This window comes from Protobothrops mucrosquamatus, unplaced genomic scaffold (genome assembly GCF_001527695.2).
Source record: "Protobothrops mucrosquamatus isolate PMUCROS unplaced genomic scaffold, P.Mucros_1.0 scaffold738, whole genome shotgun sequence".
Classification (NCBI taxonomy): domain Eukaryota; kingdom Metazoa; phylum Chordata; class Lepidosauria; order Squamata; family Viperidae; genus Protobothrops; species Protobothrops mucrosquamatus.
In genome coordinates, this window is record NW_015387011.1 from 629,963 (window position 1) to 649,642 (window position 19,680).

At 41.7% G+C, this 19,680-nt stretch overlaps 1 protein-coding gene across 1 annotated transcript; it reads right to left on the reverse strand.

Annotated features, from left to right (window-relative positions):
* Positions 1–6,281: 6,281 nt before the first annotated feature.
* LOC107289638 (putative olfactory receptor 2B8) lies at positions 6,282–16,540 on the reverse strand. The gene is made up of 2 exons (XM_015818430.2): positions 15,619–16,540; positions 6,282–6,334 (listed from the first exon to the last, which is right to left on the reverse strand). The coding sequence occupies exons 1-2, from the start codon at positions 16,538–16,540 to the stop codon at positions 6,282–6,284; spliced, it is 975 nt and encodes a 324-aa protein (XP_015673916.2).
* Positions 16,541–19,680: the final 3,140 nt, after the last annotated feature.

A 19,680-nucleotide genomic window follows, 5' to 3' on the forward strand; every position in this document is an offset into this window, starting at 1 on the left:
TATTGCTAACCTCTGGAGGTCCAAGTTCTATATACAAATATTCAAGTGCTGGCAACATAAAAAATATTTTTACAAGAAACTTCAAATATTTAAAGAACTGTGACTGTGAAGCTAAATTGAAACACTGCCCAAGAATAAAGGCAGGACAAGAAGCAACGGATGGAAACTGATCAAGGAGAGAAGCAACCTAGAACTAAGGAGAAACTTCCTGACAGTTAGAACAATTAACCAGTGGAACAACCTGCCTCCAGAAGCGGTGAATGCTCCAACACTGGAGGTTTTTAAGAAGAGACTGGACAGCCATTTGTCTGAAATGGTATAGGGTTTCCTACCTGAGCAGGGGGTTGGACTACATGACCTCCAAGGTCCCTTCCAACTTTATTATTATAAATGAAAGCCAAATAAACATCAATCCATCAATCAACTTACCTTATATGCTAGAAGAAAATTAGACACCAAAAGAAATCTAAAAAGAAGTTGGCTTTTAACTGATCCTACTCCTAGGACAGACATGTCAAACCCGCAACATCATGTGACCGTATCGGAACTTTCCCCCCATTGTTGGCAACGGGGTCGGTGCAGTTTCCTTGTGATGCATCCGGCCCGTGGGCCGGCAGTTTGACACCCCTGTCCTAGGACAAGAAACTTAAAATAATCATAAACATGTAGAAAATGTATTGAACATTGACATGCAACCAACCACACTCTTCCAGCGTTATAAATAAAACACCTGAAATGAATTATATCCAATCCCATTCCACTATAATAGATCTCACCTGGTAAACATCCTTGCTCCATAGATGTAGGATGGAGAGTCAAAAACACTCTCTTGGGGGAGGGGGGCCTCTTGACACCCCCCTCCCCCTTCCAAGCTGCTTCTTGAAGAATCAGTGCAGATACACCAAAATGAGTGATGCTTCTTTAGCGGCCTACAGAGATCTTCTTATGCCCGAAATATGAAAAAAGTATTTGTGTAATCTCTGCCGCTACCTCAGGGTTTGTGATTTGGGTTTTCTGATCCCAAGATAATTCCCCTCAAGTCTTCAAGGTTCTTAAAGAATTTCCCATCTCGGTGCCATAGAGGTCCGTTCTACAGTACGATGTCCATTCTTACAGTATGTGTACCGTTGAGCGCGCAAAGTCACAACGTCCCATAATTATCATATCCCGGCTGACTCCTCAGATCTTGTCCTCAAACTTAAATCTGTCCGTGGGATAGTTCTCCAAGGAAAACACAAACAAGCATAATTGTTCTGGATTTAAATTATTCAGGCGGGATCTTCTTCCCGTTGTTCCGGTCTCGGCCACCATGCCCTGCAGAACACGTAAATCCGGATTAGAAAACATTTCTGATCTTGGGATAAGTTACTGCCACATGGTTTGACCGGCATTGCTAATTCCAGAAGTATAGTTGGGCTTCAAGCTTTCCCCTTATCCAGGCTTCTTTTTTTGGCTTTCCGTTAACAAAATCTAAAATTTTAGGCTCAGCAAAGACATTCTCATGATCCAAAAGGTGGAAGCAACAGTTTTCTCCACCATCTCACCTCCAGAATTAAGGCAAGAGAGAATCTGTCACTCACTTATCTCCTCATATAGGGGGTGCACATGCATCCACTGTACATCCACTCACCCCTCCACCTATATACCCTGCCCCAAACCAGTTTGGGAGATATCTCCACTGACATCTCAGCTGCCAATCAGAAAGGCCAATACTAGACTAGATAAACCAATAGTCTGGCCCAGCATTAGGTAGCTCCTCGTGTTCTCCTGGGTTATTAATGCTGCGGCTGTTCATGCACCCAGCTTTAGGAGTTTCCCTCCTGGGTTCCCTTTCAAAATTGAACGTCGGGACTTGTTCGTGCGCTATTCTCGGCCTCCCTCTGCTCCGCAACGTCCTCTTCCTTCCCTCGCCACAGGTTTTATTAAAGAAGACCGTCATTATCCGGAGAGAAAAGCTGGCGTCCCGAGGTCCACCAGCCCCGCGCCCCCTCCCGGTTCCTCCCCCAAACTGCCTCGGCCATGCTCTCCCTCTGGGAGCCGTCGCCCTCCCTCCTGCGAGCAGTCAGGGTAAAACGGGACAACCGCCTGCTCCGTCCTCCTCCCGCCCCCCCCACCCTCGCTTACACTGACCGACGGCGACGACGCCAGACACCAGCCAGCACCAGAATTCCAGCCACTTCCGCCTGGCAGCGCCGGAAGCGAACCCATGGCAACCAGCCGTCTCACCCACGCCCCGCCCTCCGCTGCTCTCCCTGAAACCGCGCCCCCTTCCTTCGAACGTAGTATACGAGCGGCGGCGGCGGGGGGGGGCTTCTTGCACAGGAGCCGCGCCCTCTCCCTCCTCCTCCCCTGTTTCTGATAGGGGAGATGAACCGTTCTTTTACTGGGACGGCCACGCCCACTCCCGGATCGTAGGCGTCTCCTCCTAATAAGCGTCTCCTCCTAATAGCGATGCTTCTCCTCCTCTCCGTTAACTTAACACCAATGTTTATATAATGACGTCAAAGCCATAACTGTTCGGTTCGTAGCCACGCCCTCTCTGCTTCGAGCGCTCCAATCTTCGCCCAGCGGCCTCATCAAGGCCACGCCCTCTTTTGTAACGCCTTTGCGCTCTTAGGTTGCGTCCGTGAGTCTCTCATGCCCCCTAGCGGCGGAGAATAACCGCTTGAAATTCGGTCGGGGTTGAAATGGGAAACGATCAGCCTCTAGAAGGCAGAAATGGGCAAGTAGTTGATGCCATTTTTGGCTTCTGCAGAAGTTTTCCCAGTTGCAATGTATGGCTGTGAAAGTTGGACCATAAGAAAGGCTGAGCACAAAAGAATGGAGGCCTTTGAACTATGGTGCTGGAGAAGACCCCTGCGAGTCCCCTGGACTGCAAGGCGATCAAACCGGTCAGTCCTAGAGGAGATCAACCCTGACTGCTCTTTAGAAGGCCAGATCCTGAAGTTGAAACTCAAATACTTTGTCCACCTAATGAGAAGGAAGGACTCACTGGAGAAGAGCCTAATGCTGGGAAAGATGGAGGGCAATAGAAGAAGGGGAGGACAGAGAATGAGGTGGATGGATGGGGGTCACTGAAGCAGTAGGTGTGAGCTTAAATCAGCGGTTCTCAACCTATGGGTCACAACCCCATTTGGGGTCAATCGACCATTTTACGGGGGTCGCCAAGCAAGGCTGTCCGCCATTTTTTTTGTCCGCCATTTTTTTCCCCTTTTCCGGCGGGTGCCTTACCTCCCTTGGCCTGGGCCAGCTGGTGGTCGGCCTGCTCCGTCTCTGCCGCTTGCCAGCTACGCCAGCGCAGGAGGCAGAACCACGCATGCGCGGCGCTCCCAGGCAGGGAAAGTCCTCGACTTACGACCGGTTGGGTAGTCCTCGACTTATGACCGGTTTAGTCCTCGACTTACGACCGGTTGGGGGTTGCGGCATTAAAAAGGTTGAGAACCACTGGCTTAAATGGACTCCAGAAGATGGTAGAGGACAGGAAGGCCTGGAGGAACGTTGTCCATGGGGTTGCGATGGGTTGGACACGACTTCGCAACTAACAACAACAAAAAGTTCAAAATAATGCAGATTAAAAACCCGTATATAAATCCAGTGTTTACAACTCTCTACCCTAAAACTTCCCCAATTAATTGATTGATTACATATCATCAAATCATTGTTGGCTCTTAGTGATCACATAGATTTCTCCATAATGAGCTGTCATCAACCTGGTCCTTCAGATTTTCCAATGGTGCTCTCATTGCCACTGTAACTGAATCATACATGTTTTCTTGGCTGTCCATGCTATTCTCAGGAGTCTTCTCCAATACCAAGGTTCAAAAGTAGATGTTTCCTATCCACCATTTCATTTCCGCAGTCACAGTGAGCACCATCTCTTGCACAGTTCTGAGCTTTGAAAGTATACAGATAGTCCTCGACTTACAACCGTTCATTTAGTGACTGTTCAAAGTTACAACAATAGCACTAGCAAATAGCATTTAGACTTACGTACTGTTTTACAACACTCTCTGGACAGCATTGAAAAAAGTGACTTAGGCCGTTTTTCACACTTAACAACCATAGAGCATTCCCACGGTCGCGTGATCAAAATTTGGATGTTTAGCAGCTAGCATGCATTTACGGTGACCCCTGCAACTTTCTGACAAGCAAAGTCAATGGGGAAATCAAATTCATTTAACAACCGTGTTAGTAACTTAACAACTGCAATGATTCACTTAACAACTGTGGCAAGACAGCTCATAAAATGGGACCAAACACAGTTAACAACTGTCTTGCTTAACACCAGAAATTTTGGGCTCAATTGTGATCGTAAGTTGAGGACTACCCATATATACATCATAGTATTAGAATATCTCTTCCAAGGCTTTCATGGCTGTTCTATCATGGCTAGTCTGTTTCTTTACTGCTTGTTTCTTTACTGCTAGTCTGTTTCTTTACTGATCCTTTGTTGTTGATGATTGATCCTAAAAGGCAGAAGTTATCCATCACTGGATGTCTTTCCTGTCAAAAATTGGGTTGCTGTGTCCCTTATGATAAACAAAACTTCTCTCATCAAAATTATTTGTTGCATGAAACTCAGTATTGTATTTTGTAAAGCAAGAATTGAGAGTGTGGCCCCAACGCTGCAGAAGGCTCCAATAGTCCCTCCCCATCTTTGTTGCCCCTTCCTGTCGGGGGAGTGGGCAGAGACAGGCAAATATTGACCTAGACTAGCTTTTTTCACATGCCTGTTGACTTGCCAGTTGGTAGTGCCTTTTTGCCCAGACTCTTGGTGGCTTAAAAAAATATGAAAAAGCCAAATGAATTTTCAATACTAATCAAATTGGGGAGAAAAAAAACCCTTATTTCTGGAATTTGCTGTTAAAAACAAAAGCCAGTATGACATTCTATCTTTCTTTCTCAAACTTTTTTTTTAATATATGAGCATATGCTTTAAATAAAATTAAACATTAACAAGAATGCCATTTTACCATCTTTGAAAACAAAGCATGCTGTGTGCTCATATATGAGAGAAAGCGTTGTTGTTGTTAGTTGCAAAGTCGTGTCCGACCCATCGCGACCCCATGGACAATGTTCCTCCAGGCCTTCCTGTCCTCTACCACCTTCTGGAGTCCATTTAAGCTCATGCCTACTGCTTCAGTGACTCCATCCAGCCACCTCATTCTCTGTCGTCCCCTTCTTCTATTGCCCTCCATCTTTCCCCGCATTAGGCTCTTCTCCAGAGAGTCCCTTCCTTCTCATTAGGTGGCCAAAGTATTTGAACACTTCAGGATCTGGCCTTCTAAAGGGCAGTCGGGGTTGATCACTTCTAGGACTGACTGATTTGAAAGCGTACAATGCTACTAAGATTCATTTTAATAAGCCATACGATTAAAAAAACTGTTCTCACTTTGCATTATGGAGCACATCCAGTTGCAGAGGTTGCCAATAAAAGCTCCTTAAAGTCTGCCAAGCACCAGCAAATTAGCCAACAGGGCAGTTTATCTGAATCCAAGATTGTTAAGCCAGAGACTTAAATGAGATCCAATAAAATCAAATAAAATACAGCATGTAGACGCCATACAAACTAAGCAGCAACAAAGCAGCCATCAAAGTAAGAGATAGTGTGAATTAATACCTAATTAGAATACAGCTGAATGCAATTGAAAAGCCTGGGAAAATAAAAAAAGATCTTTACCTGATGCCAAAATGATGCTAATATTGGTGCCAGTCATACCTGACAGGGTAAGGAATTCCAGAAATTACAGGCTTGTTATGGCTTCTGCTTATCGATTCTAGGGAATCCACTTAGAGCCAGACAGCATAGTAATGAATGAATTTGTAATGAATTAGTAACATTGGAGTGTGGGAGAATGGTGTGTTTCTAAAATGTAGAAAATATTGGAATTTAACTAATTAATTAGCCAGCAACAACCTTGTCTCAACCCACATACTATAATGAACTGGTGGATTTGAGTATGTTGAGAGAAGAACCTGTTGTGGGAGGATAGCACCTGCCCCCCCCCCGAGAAAGAAATATTTAGGAAATATTAAAAGGCAGAATATATTTCCCCAAATAATCTTAAAGGCAGAAAAGCAAGCCCAGTTTTTCTTAATAGCCCCAAGCAGAAACTAGGCAGAGGCCAGCTTTTAGAAATGCAGATGTGATAATCCTATTCAGAAAGGTTGGAGCCAGGAAGTTAGAAGCTGATGAGATTAGAAAGACAAAGACCCTTAAAATCTACATACCCCAACCAAACTCATGACCTTTAGGACATAATAGTATTAACCCACTACCATCAGAATACCAGAACGGCAGACTGAATCCCAGGTCGAATTTCATGCCACAGGAACAGGAAACAACCTCAAAAGCCCAAGAAGGTATAAAAACCCACCACTCCCTGCTATGTGTGGTCAGCTTTCCCAGAGCCATCTTTCTGTCTGGCTCTCCTCTTCAATAAACTACAACCTTCTTTCTAAAGCAGTCTCCATTTTGTTTATTACTGGCTTGGACTGGACCCTGATGAAGATTTTTCTTTCAACACTGTAGTAGCTCTTATGTAAGTGATGTGCTGATCCAAACTGAGAAGCGATGTGGCTCAACTTTCAGGGGAAGTAAGGTGAACTGAAGATGGCTCTGTGAAAGCAGAGAGGATGACTGTGGTGAAGATCAAGGAACCAGTGCAGTGAATAAACTAATTCTCTGGAAACTTTCTGGATAAGGAGAGGATTGGAGATTGCCCACATGTGCTCCAAATGGCTGTTCCTCATGAGGAGATTGCAGGACAATGATTTTATTTTGAATTTGAGTGCCAGAAGATGATAGAATCAGCCATCTTGCTCACAACCATGGCAAAGACTTTTAAAGGATATTGAATTTGTAAACCTCACTTTCTAAGCATTTTCAGAAATTGATTATTAACTATTCTAAAACTATTAGAGCCCTGTGGAACAACAGGCTTGAAAAATCTTCATGGGGATCATTTTTCTGCAATTCTGAACAAAAAATAAAGAATCACAAGCCTAAGAACTTAAAGAATGTGTAATAAACAGCAAATAGCTAAAGATTTTGATTTAAGAAAGTTATAAATGTATTAAGGTTCCATATACATTTGGTATATTGACTTTTACTATAAGAGATTGGAATAAATACAAAATAAACAACTTGTCATGGGAAACAGACTTATTTTGGCAACAAGCTGGCAATTGTAAGTCATGAAAAAAAGTAAGTGTTGATTTTAGAAACTGAACACTAGAAGAGACTAAAGATTTTAAGCAGAAGAGAATACACAGCTGATGACAGTTAATACTGTGACATAGAACAGGGGTCCCCAACCCCCAGTCTGCGGCCTACCAGAAACTGAGCCACGCAAACAAGCAAATCCCCATCTATGGGATGCAGGCAGCATGTGAAACCATGCCCCCTCCTGTCCGTGGAAAAACCTCTCTCCGTGGAACTAGTCCCTGGTGCCCAAAAGATTGGGGGCCGCTGACCTAGAATGATACAAAATGTTATAGCATCAGAAATATTAAAGGAAATCTTTGACGAATAGGACCAAAAGTTACAATATCAACATAAATCCCTTTTTAAATTTCATCCCCTTCTCTCCTTTAGCCACTGGGATAATGAAGTTTTCCATCTGGGTGGTTGTTAAAATAGTCCTTGATTGGTGGATTCTTTTGCTTTCTTTCCCCTCTCAACCTCACCAAGAAAACCTTTGGTGGAGAGATCCTTTGAAATCTGGTAGGAAAAAAAGAAGGATTTTGCAGCTCTTCCAGTCAGTGGGAAATTGCACTCAACTTCCATCATTTTTGATTATCCAACAAATTGATGGATCATTGAGCAAATCAACCCACTCAAGGCACCATCATCCAAGGGACACCCTCACATCCTACCACATCCACTGCTTCCCTGCTTAAAGGGTGGATCTCTACCAGGGATTTGCACAGTGGTGGAATTCAAATATGTGAACAACTGGTTCTCTGTGTGGATGCCGTTTTTGGAAGTCCATTCTGGGTCTGGGCAACAAAAAATTAGCTACTGGTTCTGCCGAATTTGCATTATAATAAGAATCCCACAAAGCTTGAAATAAGTGGGAGAAGGTTGTGGCAGATCCTGCATATGATTTCACAAATGTTGGAGTGGGGATGACACTGATAGCTGTATTGATAAGCAGATCATCAGGAAATAGAAAAATAAGACACATAGATAATCTGAGATCCCTGACTAAGCAGCTTCATGTATATGAAGATGGGATTGTTCAGAAGTGGGAAAAGGTCTTCCAGTTGGAAGAAACAGACTTTATTACCACCTGGTTATTGATGGTACAGGATTCTGCAATCTTTCTGAGAGAGGGCAGAACCCAATTGTCCTTCAACACACAATGCCAGAACACCTGAAGGTCTTGCAAGTTGGAGGGAACAAAGTATTCATGTCATGGTCATATGAAGATGTAAAAGTTCCTAAGATCCTCAGTGTAGAATCCAGGTGTTCCATGCCACACAGAAAGATGGAGCATATGAGTCCTACATACAACCTTTAGGAACTCAGGACTATCCAAGGACAGTTGGTATCTAGGCTCACAGAAGACTTTCAGGTTCTGACCAAAAAGTTGTCCTGCACAAGCTAAGTCAGGATATCAGTTAGAGAGGACAAGGTCTTGGTAGGATCATGGCTTCTGGGTAGGTCTGAAGCCTTCTCCACAAGGAAACACAAGAGTAATGTTGAGACAATAACAGACAGAGAGAAAGGAAGGAAGGATTGAAAGAAGGAGAGGGAGGGGGAAAGGGAGAGAGGGGAAGAAGGGGGAAAACAGGAAGAAAAGGAGAGAGGGAAAAGAGAGATAGGGATTGTGAGGGAGAGGGGGTAGAGAGAAAGAGAGGGGAAGAGAGAGAGGGAGACAAGGAGGAGGAGAGAGGCAGAGGGAGGGGGAGAGAGCAAACAAAAACCAGTTTTGGTGTAGTGTTGTGGTTTTCAACCTAGGCAGCTTTCAGATGTGGGAACCCCAACTTCCAGAATTCCCCAGCCAGCAGAGAAATTCCCCAGACATGTGTTTCTCTTCCTGGACATTTGGTAGCCCTCCCCAGGATGGATGGGACACATGTCCGACCAAGATCTTTGCTCATTCTGCTCCACCACCCTACAGTGTCTGTTTATGTCTCACCATTCCTGAATTGACTCTGCCCTTTTTCCTGATGCTGTTGAAGCCTGGAACACCACCTGAAGGCATGTTGCCTCTCACTTCTTTCAAGTCCTCTTCAGAAGTCACTCTTTCTGTGAAGTCTTTGGCACAATCCTTTCATCCATTCTGGAGGCTCACCAAAGAATTTGTGCATTCAATTAGATCCTGCCTGGGAGCAAATAGGGAAATCCAGTTGGAGACTACTAGGCTGGGAAACTGAAAAACCTCTGAAATAATGCGGTGGCAAACTACTTCCATCTTGTTGCCAAGAAAATAGCTTGAATGTATCCAAGAACTGCCCAGAGTCAAGTTTGACTTGAAAACTATTTTTTTTTCTAGCAAAAGGCACTTTGGGATATTGTTCCTTCTTTGGCTCCTCCCTGTTATGTGCTCCTAGCCACTTCCTTTGTGATCAGAGGCAAGCTTGTCTGCCCAATAACTAGCCAAGACACAATGAAGACCTCCCTGTTTCGTTTATTGCAACAAACGGGGAGAGAAGCTTATCAAAGTTTGGTTCTCTCCAAAGTTTATAATCTCAAATCAACATCTTTATACATTCCTTGCACTGACCGTCCATCCCGCTCATTCCCCATTGGCTGTGGCCCTATGAGGTTACATTCCCTCCAACTGTCTTCTACATATTTCCTGTTACCTTCCCGAACATACTAAATCATACATTGCATCTGCATTATAATTAGCAATAGTCTATTGAGCATGCTTTTTAGCTTGTTTTTGAGTTCTGGGATATTTTATGATTTCTTAGAAGAGTAGATTCTTTCCTGTTATTTAGTTTTAGTTTTGCTTTTCCTGTTATCCAATTCTTTTAGTTTTGCCTTTAAGCTAGCTATTTCCTCTTGCAATTTTAATTTTTTTTTACAATATTAAATTTTAAAGACCATTCGCTTAATCCTATCATCCCCATTTTGTTTCTCTTTTTTATCATTTTAATTTTTACCTACATTGAATGTAGGTGGAGCTTTCCTCTTGTTCTTTGTAAAGTCTTAACTCACCTTCCTCCTCCTATTTTCCCCACAATAACAGTCCTGGGTGGTTGAAAAATTGGGCTGAGAGACAGTGACTGGCCCAAGGTCACCCAGCAGGCATTCATGGCTAGGGAAAAACTAGAACTCACTGTCTCCTAGTTTCTAGCCTAGTGCCTTAACAGTGGTTAAGATAAAAGCACTATTCAAACAAAGTTTGCTGCTGACTGTAAGACCCTATTTATAAAGTTACAAAGTTTATAAAGGTATAAATCCCTATTTAAGAAGTTACCAGGCCTGTAATTATTTCTGTTGGATTCTTAGTGACATCCTTAGTGTCAACACTACCCTGAGCCCAGTTTGGTCAAACTCAGTTCAAAATAGATCTAGGTAAAATTCTGGGAGATAAAATTTGCAAAAGCTTCATGAACCTCTGAAGAATTGCTGAGGTGGGTAGGATTATCCCCACTTTCTTCCTTTTGCACATGATTATGTACCTTTAGGGTTGCATGATGGACACCAATTTATTAGGTGAGTTTTCTCCTCTTCATTGCCTCTCTTTCCAGTTCATTTTCTGCCTGCCATGAACCTATAAAATGCAGAGGAGGAGTACTAGAAAATGCATGGAGTGGTGATTCTCAGAATACGATTCCCCAGTCTGGTGCTCTGCAGATATGTGCTACTCTAGCTCAACAGTCCCAACTTTTTTGGCACCAGGGACCAGTTTCGCGGAAGACAATTTTCCCATGGACCAGAGTTGGGGAGGAGGACTGTGCAACCTAGATCCCTTGCATGTGCAGTTTACAGTAGGGTTTGCACTCTTATGAGAATCTAATGCCTGGTAATCTGAGGTAGAGCTGTGATGCTAGTACTGGGGAGCAGCTGCAAATACAGATGAAGCTTCACTTACTCGTCCGCCACTCACCTCTAGCTGTATAGCCCAGTTCCTAACAGGTCACGGGCCAGTACCGATTCGTAGCACGGGGGTTGGGGACCCCTGCTCTAGACTGAATTCCAAGCTAGTGTTATTTTGTTGGATTCCTGGAGTTGAGATCCTAATGTATCTAGAGAGTACCACCTTAGGGAAGGATCTCTGAGGGATTACAGTCTCTCATTAACGTTTTTTGAAAACACATCGTAGTTAGCCACTGTGTGTAAATTCATTTGGGATTTATCAATAAACTTTCTGCCATTAAAAGTTTGAAGATATATTTTCATGGTTTTATAATTGTCAATAACTATCAGTGTTAATATAAAACAGAGTCCTCTTTGGGTACAATTTACCAGCAGAGAAAAAACTAATGGGAGTCATTGTGCCATTTAAAACAATGAGATGTAATGATGACCTCAACTGGGGATCAGACCTCCTTGGATGATACTTCTCTCCTTACTCATTCAAATGTTCTATGAACACAAATCGCCCAAAAAAGAAACAGCTCAGGAAATTCCACATAGGCCTATACCAGTGATGGCGAACCTTTTAGAGACGGAGTGCCCAAAAACTGGCCCCGCCCCCACTCCACCCTCTGCCCCGCCCCTGCTCCACCCCCATCCCCTGCCCCGCCTGCCCGCAGGGCCAATCACCACCTCCAGGGCCTGCTGCAGATTGCCCAGGCAGCCCAGCAGTGCTATGGCGGCCACACCCTCTGCCCCTGCCCTGCAGCATCAGCTGTGCACAATGGGGTGTGAGGGCAGAGTCTTGTCTATGCTGCCTGGCTGCCATGTCCTTGGCTGCACTGCTCCATGTGGGCCATGCTCAGGGGTGACTCTCCTTCAGGGGGGCTGCTGGAGAGGAGGGGGTCCTAGGGGGAGGCGAGGCTGGGGCAACGGCACATGTGCCCACAGACAGGGCTCTGAGTGCCACCTCTGGCACCTGTGCCATAGGTTCGCCACCACTGGCCTATACCATTTCAGATAACCTTCAGATAAGGTTATCCACTTGTTTGATCCAACAGTGAAGCAAGTCCAAGAAGACAGCGGTATATGTGGCATCTGTTCCATTCCCTGGTTTCTGGTCTCTGGAATTCCTGCATTTTTCATCTCATTGCTTCTGTTAATTAGACTAATGAATCTGGAGATGTATATCTTCAATATGCTTGTCTACCAGCTCAGAATTTTCCTTTTCTTGTGAGTCTGGGAAGATTGTGGCAATCTTGAGCCAATCAAAACTGGAATTATGGACTTCCGGTTTCTGCACGCAGCGAAGCAGTTGAGGGATTTGGGATTCCGAGCCCTCCAACTGAGTTTCTTCCTCTTAGGGGACCCTAAATGGGCCAGAAGCCTCCCCGGAGAGGTGGCAATGAAGGAAGGAAGTCCCAGGGACCTAGGAGAGATGGCGGTTGACCCGATCGGTCCAGGAGAAGCCTTCCAGAAACCAACAGAAAGACTGGCTTAACTTCAGAGTCCAGCCCAAGCTGCAAGCAATGGAAGTCAAAAGCACTATTTTAAGCTGATCATAAACAGTGTGCTTGAATCTGGGTAAGAACATTGATTTTCTCTATCCTACCTACTTTCCTGAAGGGGAGAAACTCCCAAGAAGCAAAAAAAAAAAAAAAAAAACCAACCCTCCAAGAGTGAAGGAAGGGGTGTTTCCCCTCACCCTTTTGCTACTGGAAGCAGTGAATCTAACCTTTCATGAAAGAATAAAATCTGAAAAATGAACCAGTGCTGACACCTACTGGTGGATGAGGATTATGACAGTCATGGTAAAATTGGGGGGGGGGAACTAATCTTTGTCTGTGACCTTCAAAGCTAACAAATAAAGAACAGCTGTGTAGATAAAGTGAGACTTACAAACATGAGGGAATAAAAACAAAACAAAACCAAAAAAAGAACTCTCTTTTTTAAATTCTCTGGACTATAAGTATTTATTCAATTCTGACTCCAAAGCTATTTCCAAGGGGGGGGGGGAATCTGAACTTTTGGTCATCATGGAAAATCAGAGATTTATAGGAAATACTTATCAAGAAAAAATGAATATTTTTCAAGAGGAGATATATGTTAAGCTGCAACTAATTCAAAGAACAATGATCTCAAATCACAAAGAAACTCAGAATAACTTTGAAAATATAAATCAAATCATTTCCAATTCAATTTTATACCAAAAAAACCCCCTCAGGAAAATACAGCAGAGAAGGAACAGACAAAACAGATGACTGAACATAAATTCGAGGATAGAGACTTGAAGATGGAATTCTACAAAACAAAGGAGTATGATCTAATCCAAGTGGAAATTTTTTACAAGAAATACTAGATTTGGAAAAGACAACTTATATTTCAACACTACAAAATAAACTTGAGGACAAGAAAAAAGACTGGATAAAACGTTCTACAAAGATATCAGGAAAAACACCAGAACTAAAGAGACAAAAAGCTACAAGAGAAGCAGAGAGAAAAAGAAGGAAAAAGATTCCTAATAAATATGGAGTGGGCAAATGCTCCTAACAAAGATACTGATTTACTTTTTAAATCTACAGCAAAATTTGTGAACATATGGAAAAATCTTTTGATTCAGCAAAATACATTGATTAAGAAAGATACTGGGCAAAGGAAAAAGATTAAGGTGGAAACCAAGAAAATAGATGAAGGGACTTATCAGAGAGAATACTTAAAAAAGAAACATTTGCTTGAATATGGTTAAAGAAATAGAAAAAAATTGGAATATACTATTCTAAGAGGGATGAATTCTCTAAACAATATAGTATGCTTTTTCCTCTTTTGTGTTCTTTTTCTTGATATGAGTAATATAAAAAAGTTGAAATGATTTACATAAAGGAAATGTTTCAGATACTTAAATGTGACTGAATTTAAGAAAATTATAAAAAAATGTTTTGAATAAGAGTCAAAGGATTCGATGACTAGATGTGTTGAATGGAATGTTTAAAGATTAAAGATTAAATATATTCTTAATTATGGTTAAAAATAATAAGAAATTAAGGAAATAAATATATATTAGCCTAGGAGGGATATATATTTTAAGTAGTATGTTATTTCTTTATGTTTCTTTACTCTTGTTTTCCTTTCTTTTCCTTTTTTCTTTCCTTTTCATTGTTTTATCTATTTCTTAAAAAATGTAAAAGTGTGAGATGGCTTATATGGAAAAAATAGAGTTAAAATTGTAAATGTAAATGTAATTAATTTTTGAGAAAATCTTCACCAGTAAGAATATCTAGAATTTGGTGGGAGAAGTAAACTGAAGTAAGGATTGTAACAGGATCTATGAAAAGGCAACCAGAATGATTGAATAGAAAAGAAATGTTAATATGATTATTATTTTTAGGAATATTGGGAAAAAATTATACATTCAATTGTTACTTATCAAAACAATAAGAATTGTATTAACTCAATGTTTGCAAAAGAGGTTACTTTGTGGAAAGAGGAAATCAACTAAAATTAATATGTGGAATATGGATTATAGAAATTAATTGTTAATGATTGTTTTATAAATGTAACCCAGAAAACACACTGTTTACCAATTATTGAGTGATTTATGTTTTTTTTTTTTTAAAAAAAAATCAATAAAATATATTAAAAAAACAAAAACAAAAATGGAATTAGGGTGGATGGGAGCTACCAAGTAACAATTTATTCCAGGCATGAAAGAAATTATGGTGGTCAACAAGAAAATCAGTGTCAGATCTGGAGTACTGTCTGTTTTGAACCAGTTCACTTCATTCTTCTGAGCGTGGACCTGGCATTGCTTCTGAATTTCTGGCAACTGCCGCCAGAACAGCTTTTCCAGTGCTTCAGCTAGTGAACCATTTACATCTTTTTTGGGGTTATGAACTGAGGCTTTCTACAAAATCAGTTATCTTTGGATCTTGAACACCAACCTATTATTAAACAGGTCCATGTGTTCTGGAAGCTCCAAAATGCAACTATCATTAATAACCCATCAATACCATTGATTAAATAATCATTTTGCGGGCGGCGACTGTTTTAAGAGGACTGAGATGGCAAGATGAGAAACAAACGGTTGAAAAATGTTAACAAAGCCTGATGCAGATGCCCTCTATGTTCAAAACTGAGAAACAAGAGAAATTAGTTGGCAGGTGAAACAGACCTCAAAGTCGAAGCATGTTAGATTTTGCAGTAATTCATTTCAGCTGAAATAATAAAAGTGGCTTCTTTTATTGAAGCTTCAAATAAAAGCAACTTCTTTGTCCAGGTGTTGTTGAAATGTTTAGCTCTAGATCTGAATACCTAAAAAGAGATATATTGCACACAGATTTGAATTCCTAAAGAGAGATATATTGTGAAGGAGTGAGACTTTTAATATAATTTGACTCCTTGACTTATTCTAAAAATGATACAAAACAGAAAGAAAATGTTCAAAAGTTTGTACGAAAAAGAGTATACTAACAACAACATTGTGCATTTGTTAAAAGTATTGGTCTTGTTCTGCTAAGTAAAGTTGTGACCTTCATTAGTCATTGACCTTCATTATTGATCATCTTTATTCTTGATCTTTATGATTCTTTGAATGGCTTTATGTACCTCTTTGTTCCTCAGAGTGTAGATCAGTGGATTAAGCATGGTGTTGACAAAGGTATAGAAGAGGGAAATAATCTTTCCTTGGTCACGGGAATAGTTGGACGGAGATCGGAGATAACCACAAATACCTGAGCCATAGAAGAGTGACACCACCATCAAGTGGGAGGCACAGGTGTTGAAGGCCTTCCGCTTCCCTTCAGCTGAACGGATCCTCAGTACAGCAGCAGCAATGTAGCTGTAAGAGATTGCTATGAGACCCAGAGGTAGTAGAAGGATCACCACACTTGAGACAAAGAGCTCTGCCTCATTAACAGAGGTGTCCACGCAGGCCAATTTGATCAAGGCTGGTACCTCACAGAAAAAGTTGTCTATCTGGTTCTGTCCACAACGTGGAAGACTAAGGGTCATGACTGTCTGTACTACTGAATTGCTGAAGCCACTTCCCCATGAGATAGCAGCCATTGTGAAACACAGAGAATGGCTCATAATGGTAGTATAACGCAGTGGATGACAGATGGCGGCATAGCGATCATAGGCCATGACAGCCAACAGAACACACTCCGTGGAGCCCAGAGCAAGAGAGATGTATAACTCAGCCACGCAGGCACCATACGTGATAGTCTTGCTTTTTCTCCAGAAGTTCACCAACATATGCGGCCCAAGACTGGTGGTAAGACAAATATCAAGAAAGGAAAGGTTGCTGAGGAAGAAATACATAGGGGTATGGAGATGGGGATCTAATCTTGATACCACAATGATGGTTGTGTTGCCAAACAGGATCATCATGTAGCAGGTCAGAACAAGTCCAAAGAGCACCATCTCCAAATATGGGCGGTCAGCCATTCCCAATAATATGAATTCTCCTTGATAGTTTTCTTTCCATGATGCATTTCTGTAGAACATCTGCTTAAAAAACAAAGCAAAACAATAACAGAGTTGGAAGGGACCTTGGAGGTCTTCTACTCCAACCCTCTGCTCAAACAAGAGACCCTACACCATTTCAGACAAATGGCTGTCCAATCTCTTCTTAAAAATCTCCAGTGATGGAGGACCCACAACTTTTGCAAGCAAGCTGTAACATTGGTTAAATGTTCTCACTGTCAGGAAATTTCTTCTTAGTTCTGGGTATGTTATCTCTTTAACAAGTTTCCAATCATTGCTTCTTGTTCTGTTTTCAGGTGCTTTGGAGAATAGGTTGACCCCCTCTTCTCTGTGGCAGCCCCTCTAAAATTGGAACACTGCTATCAGGTCACCCCTAATCCTTCTTCTCACCAGATTAGACATACCAATTCCTGCAACCGTTCTTCATATGTTTTAGCCTCCAGTCTCCTAATCCTCTTTGTTACTATTCTCTGCACTCTTTTTAGAGTCTCAACATCTTTTTGATTCAATGGTGACCAAAATTGGATGCAATATTCCAAATGTGGTCTTACCAAAGCATTATAAAAAGGCAAGATACATGAGGGTATGGAGATGGGGATCTAACCATGGTTGCGTTGCCCAATAGGGTCATCATGTAGCAGGTCAGAACAAGGCCAAAGAGCAGCATCTCCAACTAAGGGCGGTCAGCCACACCCAATAAGATGAATTCTCGGTAGCTTTGGCTATTTTCTTTCCATGATGCATTTTAGCACATCTGTTTAAAAAACAAAGCAAAACAGTATGCATGAAAATATACCAAAGCATTATAAAATGGCAAGATCACTTCATGGGATCTTGATTCTATACCTCTGCTAATGCAGGCTAGGACAATACACATGAAAATAAATAGATCACCAGCACAATGCCTTGGTCAGGCCACACTTGAAATACTGCATCCAGTTTTGGTCACCACGATGTAAAAAAGATGTTGAGACTCTAGAAAGAGTACAGAGAAGATCAACCAATGTGATTAGGGGACTGGAGGCTAAAGCATATGAGGAACGGCTGCTGGAATTGGGTATGCCTAGTTTAATGAAGAGAAGGACGAGGGGGGACATGATAGCAGGGTTCCAATATCTCAGGGGCTGCCACAAAGAAGAGGAAGTCAAGCTATTCTCCAAAGTGCCTGAAGGTAGGACAAGAAGCAACGGGTGAAAACTGAGCAAAGAAAGAAGTAACCTAGAACTAAGGAGAAATTTCCTGACAGTTAGAACAATTAACCAGTGGAACAACCTGCCTCCAGAAGTGGTGAATGTTCCAACACTGAAAGTTTTTAAGAAGAGACTGGACAGCCATTTGTCCAAAATGGTATAGGGTTTCCTGCCTGAGCAGGGGGTTGGACTAGATGACCTCCAAGGTCCCTTCCAACTTTATTATTATTATTATTATTATTATTATTATTATTATTATTATTATTATTATTATTATTATTATCATCATCATCTTCATCATCATCATCATTATTATTATCATTATTACAACATGGAAGGCTATAAACAAGTGATATAGAAAGAATTGTGGCTTGACTGAGCAGCAAATATAGCTTGGGACATGAATCTATGATCCAGAATTATAGTTAACCTTGTTCCTAGCTAACTCGGTCTTTTAGCTCTTGAATCCTCAGTAAATTTCTATGTGAAAAGAGAATACAGTAAATATGATTTTGCTACCCAGATATTTGGACAGAATTCCTTGTACAGGATTGAAGAAAATACTTTTCTTTTTACACATCTGTCTATCTTGATTAAGTTCAGCTCTGGATAGATGGAAGCCTCCAACACTACAGATTACAGTGAGCATCTCTGGGGCAAAATAAGAAGAAGAAGAGACTCCTGGGCTATCCCTGAACTGTGAAAGAGAGGAAGAGAAGCAAGCAAGCAATACAAAAAAAAAAAGATGCAGACTAATGTGGTTGGGAAGAAGACTGCAGCAAAAATGATGGGAAAATGGGAACTGAAGAGCTTGCTGGGAACACATGCAAGAGAAAACAATTGATCCAATGTATTGAATTAATGAATAATTACAACTTTGTGCATCTCCATCAGTGTTAAGGTCTTCATTATGTTATTCGGTAGCCAGATGCAAGATTTTATGTCCTATTAGCAGCACAGACACTTTTTACACAATATGTGAGGGATAGAATCAAGATCACGTGAAGTGTTAATACCACTTTACAATGCCTTGGTAAGGCCACACTTGGAATACTGCATCCAGTTTTGGTCACCACGATGTAAAAAAATGCTGAGACTCTAGAAAGAGTACAGAGAAGAGCAACAAAGATGATTAGGGGCCTGGAGGCTAAAACATATAAGGAACGGTGGCTGGAATTGGGTATGTCTAGTTTAATGAAGAGAAGGATGAGGGGGGACATGATAGCAGGGTTCCAATATCTCAGGGTCTGCCACAAAGAAGAGGGAGTCAAGCTATTCTCCAAAGCGCCTGAAGGCAGGACAAGAAGCAATGGATGGAAACTAACCAAAGAGAGAAGCAACCTAGAACTAAGGAGAAACTTCCTGACAGTTAGAACAATCAACCAGTGGAACAACCTGGCTCCAGAAGCGGTGAATGCTCCAACACTGGAAGTTTATTCTTTTATTCAATAAACTATTTTGTTGTTGCTGGAGGTAGAGTATTTGTGACTGTTGTGCCCTTCATTTGGACTTCAAAGAATAGAGTCCACCAATTAAACCTGATTACCGGGGGACAAGATTTAAGCCACTGTCCAAACATGGGAATGATCTGATCATGTTAGATTCCTATCTGTTGTTTACACTGGCTTCTTCTTGTATTTCATTCCTTATTTTAATGTGTATAGAAAATGAACGGGGAAACATCGTGGGAAGAAAGTAACCAAAGCTGCCAAGAATGATTCTGTGTGACGTCACCCCGCCCCCCAAGAAAGAAATATTTTGGGGACTATTTAAAGGGCAGAATATTATATTTCCCCAAAGGAATAATGGAAAATCTTAGGCAGGACCTCCCCACCAAGTCTCTCTGCCCCAAGCAGAAACCAGGTCTGTAGAAATGCAGATGTGATAATCCTATTCAGAAAGGTTGGAGCCAGAAAGCTAGAAGTTGATGAAATTAGAAAGACAAAGACAACTAAAATCCATATACCCCAT

What these genes read in the sequence shown, in the direction of transcription:
- LOC107289638 (XM_015818430.2), bottom strand. Translation starts at nt 16,540, where the DNA reads ATGTTCTACAGAAATGCATCATGGAAAGAAAACTATCAAGGAGAATTC. An exon ending in ACATAAAGCCATTCAAAGAA is followed by an intron (nt 6,335 to 15,618) that starts TCATAAAGATCA and finishes GTTGTTTCCTGT; the next exon opens with TCCTGTGGCATGAAATTCGA.